This window comes from Parasteatoda tepidariorum, chromosome 3, assembly GCF_043381705.1.
Source record: "Parasteatoda tepidariorum isolate YZ-2023 chromosome 3, CAS_Ptep_4.0, whole genome shotgun sequence".
NCBI classification, from domain to species: Eukaryota; Metazoa; Arthropoda; class Arachnida; order Araneae; family Theridiidae; genus Parasteatoda; species Parasteatoda tepidariorum.
In genome coordinates this window covers 102487920-102498546 of record NC_092206.1, presented here as the reverse complement: position 1 = coordinate 102498546, position 10627 = coordinate 102487920, and the positions used below count along the sequence as shown (strand labels likewise).

The following is a 10627-nucleotide window of genomic DNA, read 5'->3' as shown; positions in this document are numbered from 1 at the left end:
ATATATATATAGTTAGCAACTTTCATAAAGATTTCTTTGTTGACTGAATTACAACTTTTACCTTGTGCAAATTCAGTTTGGGAAAATCAGTGGTTAAAATTCTTCTGATATTTAATAAGAAATTTTTTCAGCTATTTTTTAAAAAATAAATGTTAATAATTTCTCCAAAAAATCATCAAAATTAAAATGTTATAATTAAAACTCGACCTTTTATTCATTAAAAATTTTGAATTATCCAGTATAGTATGATAATACTTTACGCAAATCCAGTCTCGAAGACAAGTCAAAGGCAGTTCTGTACATCAGTTAGAAGGTGCCATTAAATATATCCCACTATCTTTTATTTACGCTTTTATTTTCATATTTTGTACTTCGGCGAGCTTCTTACGGAAATATTTTAATTCCTTTTAGCAAGGTGCCTGTAAAATGAAAAGATATTTGAACTCTCTATTCGCTTTTTATAATACATTTTGTATTTTATTGGTGCTCCTCACATGTTTATGTATATATATTTGAGTAATAGGTTTATGCATTTTGCTTCACAGATGGCACTGAAATCGAGAAACTTAAAAAAGGTACTAACGGTTTAAAATTGTGGTGTTAAGCTAGAGACTTGAGAGAGGAGAATGTTTAATACAGCACAGCTGTTCTGAAATGTTCAAAAATGACACATGAAAGTGGCAATTTTAACGAAAAATTTTAAAATTAAATGTATTATACTTTTCATAATTTTTTTTTCAGATCCTGGATGCCGCATGGTCCCTATTAAATACATTTCTTTATTTCCTGCATCTCCATTGCAATCAGTCAATGCAACAAAAAAGAAAATCGTTCTTAAACCTTCAATCATCTAAATCGAAATACCATTTCGTTATTTAATACTGGTGATATGCTTCGATCTTCGACGGAAGAAAGGGAAAAGCGCGTTCGACTCCCGTTTGAAGCCGGACGTGGAAAACTTTTATTTCACTGGCGGCGGCGGTGGCCGATCATCGTTCGCCGCATCGCAGGTTGTTGACACACATATGTGCCGACCCGCTTCTCTACCAGTTTTCTCATTTCATTTTTTTTTCTCTCTCAGTTTTGTACAATTAATGAAAATATGTAGCAGGATTCCTTATTAACTGGGTTAGGAAGGCTATTTCGGGAAAGCCGTGACCTACAAGACAACATCTCTCTCTACAAAATATAAACGAAAGAGAAGTCAAAATTAAACAACGCTCTTTATGCATTGTCATTATTATCATCACCATGTATGCATATATATATATATATATATGTTTATAGCTTCTCAAGACATCGCAAATTATTGGACAAATGACGCAATGATTGAAACAGAAAGAAAGGAAGTGTTTTAGTTTATTCATTTATTATTTTTTTAAAATTTAATTTTGACCTCCCAACTAATTTTAATTATTTTAATTACTAATTTTAACTTCCTTCTAATTCATATTTTTACATATTTTAGTTTTAACCTCCCATACTCCAATATACTGGACTTTTCGGTAAATTTTATTACTTGAAAGATATTTTAATTATTTTCTGTTTGTATGTCTCTACAAAGTGATTTGTATAAGAAAAAATATATTTTGTTTTCCTCTCGTGGGTTGGAGATTTTGATAACAATGGAAAATTGCCGGAAAAGGAAGAAAATTAATTCAAATCACTTTTCTGATAGTTTTATGATAAATAAATACCTCATTATTCGTGACATGCGGATTTCGCTTTAAGGCTCAAATGTGAAGAAATAGACTATAAAAAAATGCTAAAAATTAAAATTTATCATTTTTTAAATAATAAACCATTCCAAAATTAATGCGCGCACCTACGCAGTTAAAAAAAAAACATAACAGAAATTTTGGCAAACCAAAAATTTTATAAAAGCATAAAATATTAAAAACTACATTTATCCATATTAATACAAAATCATTGTTCTAATTACATATTATAAGGCTGCATTATATCATATAATTATATACCTATATATAAATAAATTTGCAAATCAATCTATCGAGTTAAAACAATTCCAAGCATTACACAAGGAGGGACAAACCTACACTGTGAAAAATCCCGGTTAATGTTTAACCAATACTTGGTGCAAAGTTTCTAATTGCACCATAAATTGGATAAGTGAAAAATTATTTTATTTAGGTTGCGCCATAAATTGGTAAATATGATAAAGAAATGCGTTCATGGCGCAATCGATTGCACCAAACTTTCGTACTATGACAGCCACGAGCTTTAACCGTGACCGATAATTTATTTTGCAGCTGTTGAAAGATGGACGATTTTGTTATTGAAGCTTGCTATCATCTCATGCAAGTTGTCTTTGAAATTTTCAATTTCTTTTGCTAGCAAGTAAACTCTTTTTATCTATTTGCAATAATTACAGTTCATTTCTTTCATGTCATCTTTAAAAATTTTGTTGTATGTTCTGAAAGAGTTAGATTCAAATTTTTTCTAGGAAACTGTATTCGTTGTATGAATAATTAGATATTGTGAAATCTATATTAGCTCTTTTTCAGTAAATAAGGAGGTACATCCATTTTATGCGCACAGAAAGTGCAATGCCAGTGTCAAATAAGCGGTAAATACCGCAATCTTAAGCAGCATAGCTTTCCACCAAATTTACAGCTGGTGAAAATGTTCTTGTTTCGTGTTTTAATTGCCTTCTACCGAACAAAAAAAAAATTTCTGTTAGGGTTAAAACTTCTTATCAATATCTATGCTTCTGTTGTTCTATATTGCTCATTTTCGTTTGTAATGTCACATAATAACACGAATTTTTGTCTATGCATTCTTAAATGCCTTTGCTGTAAAATTTTCACAGCGAATTATACTCAAATTAGCACTAGAGATAAAAGCAACCGTTGTCATGCAAACTGAGTTTCCCTTTGGTGCACAAGGTAGGGGAAAAAAACAAAGAATAAACATATTGGCGTTAAAGAAAGGAAAACGCTAGAAAAATTTTTATTAACCAAGAATCTTACTGAAATTTGAACAAAATACCGACCTGAACAAGATTTGTTTTGGAGCATTTAGAAATAAGCTTATTTCTCATTATAATTTTTTTTAAAAATAGATTTTCCTATTAATATTTTTTTACTAAAAGAAACAAATTTTAAATTGAGCAAAATATCGTATTTAAAAAGTTAATAAATATATTTTTCATTAAATCTAAATTTAAAAAAAAAATACTTAGATACTCATAGATACTTTGCTTTAGATACTCATTTTTCCATAAAATTATTACTTTTTTTAATAATTTTTTGTAATTTACCCATATTTGCGTTTTGTGAGGGTGGGTAAAGACAACATAAGCATAAAATCGAGCGTTATAATTGACATAAAGAAAGTCATATGTATTCTTTATAATATTTACAGTTGTTTTGCATTTTAAATAATTTTTCTTAAAAAAAGTTTCATTTTAATTATAAAAGCAACTTTTTTTTATTCTGAAATATATCTTCTTCTATGAAACAAAATAACTTTAGTTAAAAAGACAATCCTCACAAACAGTACACATGTGGAGTTTTAATACCATCCACATGAATGATGCTTGTGTGTTAGACTCGACATGAACTCTTTGATCTATCCAAGTGTTGATCATATTGTTCATTTAATATTTTAACAGTTGACAGTACCTTCTGCAATTTTTTCGCCCTGCATGAAATTCAATTCAAAATTTATCATGAGGAGAAATTCTACTTAGATGCTTTGATGCATTTTAACAACAACAAAATATTAATAGTATTTTTAAATATCAAAACTTTCNCAGTACCTTCTGCAATTTTTTCGCCCTGCATGAAATTCAATTCAAAATTTATCATGAGGAGAAATTCTACTTAGATGCTTTGATGCATTTTAACAACAACAAAATATTAATAGTATTTTTGAATATCAAGACTTTCCTTTTCAGGATCTTTATCGGTGAAAGGAGTCTAAAGAGAAAAATACCCCCTGTAAATAGTTGGTCTCTAAAAAATTTTTCAGATGGTGAAATGTTAAAACATTTTTCTGCATAAGAACGACAATTTCACAATTTTCTTGAATGCTATATTTTAAAAGTAGTAATTAAAATATGACTTGCGTTGGTCGATCTTTTTATGTTCTGAAAATGTAAGGGTTCAAATTTTGTTTCTTCTGTAAAATTATTTCAATTCCTATGCATTTTATTACCATAAATTACATTATTTTCAAACTTCTTTCTAAAGCACAAATGCACCAACTACTTCAATGCTTTTATTCAAGAAAGAAGCTTAGGAAAAAATATTGTTATAACCAGTGCAAAGCCTATTAATAAAAATATTTATTCCCTCAAAATTTCCTGAATTCTAGAAGGTTATAAACAATTTTTTTTTTTTCAAATTTCAAAAGTACTAGTTTCAAGGACAGCTTACAAACAAGAAATGCGCATAGTTTCAAGTTTTGAGAATGAAGAACCTGTGTTTGAAAAAACAATTATTATCTTGTGAAAAGGCTCCAAAGTTTTATTTGTGTGTAATCTTTTTAAATTTTGATGTGCTTTTTACAATCATTGAAAAATGTGATGTACTAAAGTAATAGCACCAGAAAAATCTATAATAATGAATATATAATAATGAATATAATAGTGAATATAATAATGAATATGTAATAAAAATAATGCTTCTTCTCAGATACTCACCACCATTTACTAATTTGTAAGAAAAAAATTACAGTAATTTTTTTTCAAACTGAGTTGAATTTTAATCTTTTTATCAAGTAGTAAATTATGTTTGCAAAAAAGTAATTTAGTTACATTGTAAATTTTAATTCAGATGAGGCAGAGTATATCAAGAAATTTAGTATCTTATTAAAATATTGAAATTTTTTTTAGATGATCCCAAATTTCAAAACTGTAAACATTGAGGAATATGCTAACATAATTTTTATTTTAAATTGCTGTAAATTAAAGGTAAGTGTGAATTGAATGCACTCGCTAAGTAACCAAAAAATATTATCTATCATATTTTTGAGTGAATATTTTGCACTTTTTTAATAAATGCTGTGATACGTATAAAAAGTGTAATATATTTAAATTTTAACATTTCGTTTGAAAATTATTATATTCTGTCTATGTATACAAACATCAAAGTGATTGCAAATTAATAAATTATGTTTGAATATCGATCTGCCTCTGTATATTTTTTATTCATATTTCCAAGTGAAGTCATTATTTTTACATTTCTTAATTTACTTCAAATTTAATATTTCCATACGCTAACGCAATTAATATTGGAATGTTTCCTTAATTAGAGATAGGGGGTTGACCAATCCAATATTTGCCTACTCTTTTATATAAATTTTTATTTGTGAAAGTAATATTTTCCTTCTTAAACAATAAAATAATTTCAAAATACATAGTAATAAGAATTTGCTTCAGCCTACAATTAAAATTCTCTTTAAAACATTAGTGGTACTAACACCATTATCGGTTGGCTCTTTAACGAATGAAATGTAAAAAAGGAATCTTAATTTTACAAAATATCAACTTGAAGAAAGAAAACGATTTTATATGAAAGAAATTATTTTTAAAGTGCCAAAAAGCAGCAAAAGTTAGCATCATTATTAAATATTTATTTAAAAAAATAGAAGATAATTTAAGTTAAATTCATATAAGTCTAATTATAACTTAATTATTTAAGTCTAAAAAAATTAAGCTATTTTTATTTTATGAATACCAATGTTTAATGAATACCAATGTTTGGCGTAACATAGATCGAAATTTTCTACAGTGTATCATCTAAAAACATTTACAAAAGCTTTTAACTTCTGTTCTAAAAATCAAATCTTCAATTCAAAATCTTCATTAAATTCAGAATCGAATCAATGAAAATGATTGTTCTAACGCTAAATTAAACTAATTGTAATAAAATTCCAATATTTGTGATGGAAAATTAAAAATTTAAAAAATTCATTTTCTTTTTTTCTTTTCAGTAAAATGTTGCTTCATTTGACCCTGAGTATTCTCTGACATCTTAAGATAATTTGAAACCTCATGAGTTTTACAGGCTTTCTTTGAGGCATACACGGCATGTTGATAAAAAAATATTTCCGATGAACAGAGGAAAACTGATCTGTGTGTGTGTTTAGTTTAAAGAATATCTAAAAAAGTTATTTAGGAACGTTTTCCTATTTACATTGTCTCTTACGAAATGCACATTTTAAATGGTAATATAGAATTTTATCTTTGTGTAGCAGGTGAAAATTAGCGGGAAGTTAGAAATAAAAAAAATATAATCTTATTTGCGGTTGTTTTTAACCATAAAACATAACTTTTAAAAAAAAGTTTTATCAAATTTAGCGAAAGTTAACGATTGCCACTCAAATATGATTCACATAGAAAGAGAAAAGAAAACAGTTTTGTTGCTAATTAAATAACATTCACTAATATTTTATGGTATTTTTTTAAACAAGAGTATGCGTCAACTGTGTATAACTGAACGTTTTAACTCAAACTTAAAATTTATGTGAACCACATTAAAGAGTAATTAAAATATTCAGCTGTATTTGTCTTATATCATTCAATTCAGTTGTAAGAGCTCTCAAAAAATAAAAATCGAAAAACTTGACTTTGTTTTGCGCCTGGTTTAAGCAATAAATGTTTAATAACTGGTACTAAAGATTACCCAAAATAGAACAAATTGAAGATTTAGTGGTCGAAATTGTTCAATTCAATGGAAGGAGCAGTTGTTCAAACAACATCCAATATAACGTCATCCATGGCTGATACTGTTCTTTGAAATTTTTCAGTTCATTTCTTTCTTGTAACAACTCTTTTTTTTCTTCCTTTCATCAAATCACTCCCCTAACACTACATAGCTGTTCATGTTATTAAGTGGAGTCACATTTTCATTTGATTATTATTGATTATATTTTCAAGGCAGTTATTTGCAAAATCCAAATGACGTTCAGTGTATGAAATTTTGTCCCGGGTAATGCACCGATAAGCTTTTTAGACCAGAGCTCTAAATAATGTCAGAAAATCAGAAAAAAAAATTATAAATGCAAAAGAAAATTTATTTTAATAAATTTTAATTCGTAAACTTATTATTTTTAAATATTGCGTAAAAGTGAAACATTTTAATTTTTACCATTTTTTAACCCATTGTAGGATATTTTTAAAGTATATTTCTTCACATTTGGGTCATGAAACAAAATCCACTTGAGTCAAATAATAATATGCCATAAAACTATCCAAAAAGGTTACTTGAATTTAATTTCTTACCTTTCTTATTATTTTTAATTATTATAATTTTATTTATAATTTTTAATTGTCATTAAAAACTCTGAGCTAAATTCAATTATATTTATATGTAGACAATCTTTTTTTAAAGACATACAAACAGAAAAAAAAAATCATAAAATATAATTTTTTAAATGGTAAAATTATACCAAATATTGTCCAATTGGCGCTGGGTCTGGGAATATTAAAGATGATTACGAAAAATATTAAATAATTTTACAAAATTTTCTGTAAAACATAAAGCCTACTTTAAATAAGTTTATTGTATCTAAAAGGGGAAAACAATTAGTGCATTGTTTACAGTTTTTAAAAGACTTATTGATCTGGTGAGTTTATTTGTCAAATGTGATTTCATTATCATAAATTTATTTTAATTTTACAGAGAGTATGAATGTTTGAAACCCTTATAGGAAATAAGCCACAGCAAACAAAACCAGTTTCTCAAAAAATTAATCTCAGTTACTTTGAATTATATTAATGCTTATTTTATATGCACTAAATATTCACTACTTATGTAAAATAACTTTCTATTTGAAAAATTAACACTGTTATAAAATTTCAATGACTTTTAGAACATCAAATTATTTTTAATAATCAATTTATGGAAAAAACTATTGGGGTTACGACATTTATTTGATTCGAACTATTCACAACTTTTGAAAAAACTCACACTGCATTGACATTGTTGAAGCAGCATTTCATAAAAATGTTTTAAAAGAGACTTTAGAGAGATTTCATAACACTTTAAAAGAGAAAATATAATTATTTTAAAAGTCAATAAATTACTTAATGTATTTTCAGTATTTACATTTGGGCATGCATTAAAACTCTAGATTAGTTTTCCTAAAAATCATTCACTAAGTAAATTATTAGTGCTGTCATTTGTTGTGAATATTATCGTCCAACTTCATTCTCTTAATTTTCTTTTCAGAGGACTGGAAACTAGATAAAACAGTTTTTTCCGTTCTATACTGGCATACTTAGAAGCATGAATGTCAAAAATGAGTTCTTTTGGTTGGAAAAAAATATTTTTGAGGTATTTCTTGCTATAATTTGTGTTTATTTCTGTTACTAGACAGAATTATAAACGTTATTCTCAAAGCTTTGATTGTGAATTAAATTTGAACTAAATTTTTGTCAGAGCTCAAAATTTAAATTTATGATATGCAATTGAGAACTGCTCACTCGTCAACTCTTTAATTTCATGCAATGACGAATCACCTAAATAAGAATTTTACAACATATGCGTTACTAATGTAGTTTTCGTTTCACGTTTTTTAAGGTTTTTATTTAATTAAACAATTTACTTTGACTTTATGACATTTTTCTTTTGTTGTACTGCCATTTTCTTGAAACAATTCAAAATAATAATAATCAATCCAGTCCTTGCTTTGGAAACTACATCAGCTACTAATATGCTGTTTATAAAATTTAATCCAATCAGATTGAAAACCGCAAAATGAAAAATAATTGTTTATTCTAGGTAACATATTATATTGTTATACATGTTGTTGTCATAAGAAATGTTTACTTTGGGGGTTTCAACAATGAAATTGACATGACGTCATTATACAAACGGGATTTTTTCAAAATTTTTCAAACGAATGTTAATTAACTAGTTAAAAAATTCATAAGTCATATTCTCTTGTTCAAATCATAGTTTTTTGAAGCTCTTAAACTAATCGATATCTCTTGTATTCCTCGATTTGACACATAAAAATATAAATGCAGTGAGAATACCAAATTTGATCAAGAGTTAATTTCACAAGAAAAATATAATGCCAGTTACCTGGTTTTTCCAAAACAAAGGAACTCTAATATGTGTGCCTGTTTCGTTCATTTACATTATTCGGTTTTCCTTTCGAAAAAATCTAAAGAAATTTAATATGCTTGTCTCAATGAAATAAAATATTAATGATACTTTGAAGTTCCGTAGAATTTCAAAATAAAGAAGTTACCTCTGAAATTTGAACCTATGACTCGCGTATTTAAGCATACTACTCATTTCTTTATTAATTTTTTTTTTTATTTTGCTTAAGGACACACAAAAGGTCAAAAACGAGCCGGCCCTATTCTTCTAGCTTTAATATAACTTGAATAAAATGCATTACTTGATTTAGAAAAAAAAAATTCGACAAACTAATTGAAACAATTTTAAAAAATCAAAACAAAACTCCTGTCATTTATTTCAAGAATTATTCAGTTGATTCTGCAGCTGTAACACGTAATAAAAAAGATTGCAAAGCTGGAGGAAAACAATTTGGAACATAATTTTATATTTAAAAGCCATAAACCTTGTATTTAATGACGGTTCTTCTATGAAATGTCTTTTACTTGATTGAATATTTCCGCCTGAAAAAACATTCTTTAGTTAATGGAATTTCACGAGATCAATTGAATAAGAACAACATCAATTAAATTATACATTTTATCTGAATAAAGAATTTAAACTTAATATATAATTCCTTTGTGGATTTTCATTCATAATTTTCTTTTTTATGAAATTCATTCTTAGGGATATACACCATGGTTTTTCGCAGTATTTTCATTTCAAAAATGAACTGATTGAACAATTTAATTTTTTCAACGCCACACGTGTCGGAATGTTAGAAATATTTCTTCGGCTCAGATTAATTGAAAGTTAGGTCAAAAATAAGTTTTTTTGATTTTATAAAAATTATTTAGACAGATCTTTATAATTAAATGAAAAATATATTACTCGAAAGAATCTTGTTTAAATTATAACGTATCACAAACTTAAGCTCTCACATTTGAGCCTTTGTTTTATTGAGCAATAAAAAATTTAATAAAAGAACAGAAATTTTTAAAATCATATCAATAAAGGAATTACTAAAGAAATCGATATCAATAAAGGAATTACTAAAGAAATCGATATCAATAAAGGAATTATTAAGTTCGATTAATAAATTCAAAAACTAAGTTTATCTAACTTAGTTATAAAGTTAATTAGAAAGATATGCAAATGAATATATTCTATCACTTGTAATATTTTTCTTGCTCACGAAAATTCAATAAAGAATCTTTATTTAATAAGATGTTTATGTACGTGCTCGTTAGAGATATCCAGCTCTTTTTTTATAATGGTTTTGCTCAATTTCAATATTTTGTGCAAATATATTTTCTTTAATTTTGTAACTATTATATTATAATAAGAATTGAAATTTTAATTAAAATATCCTTAATTCTTATCTCAGGTAATACAAAAATAGAAATATTTAATTTATGTTTAACATTTACTTACTAATTAATTCTTTCCTGTGGTTCGGTAAAAAAATTTAACGAATATAAGTGAGAGCCGGAGTTAAGCTCTCAGAAACGTTTAAGAAAAATAGTTGGAAT

The 10627-nt window shown here is 26.5% G+C and overlaps 1 protein-coding gene across 1 annotated transcript in view; it reads right to left on the bottom strand.

The window, feature by feature from the left end:
* Nucleotides 1-9133, bottom strand: part of LOC107443195 (sulfotransferase 1B1-like) — a 103695-nt gene extending 94562 nt beyond the window's left edge. Inside the window, exon 1 of the mRNA XM_071179055.1 lies at nt 9057-9133. Coding sequence (XP_071035156.1) covers nt 9057-9107 — 51 coding nt within the window. The 5' untranslated portion in view covers nt 9108-9133. The remainder of the gene's footprint in view (nt 1-9056) is intronic.
* Nucleotides 9134-10627: the final 1494 nt, after the last annotated feature.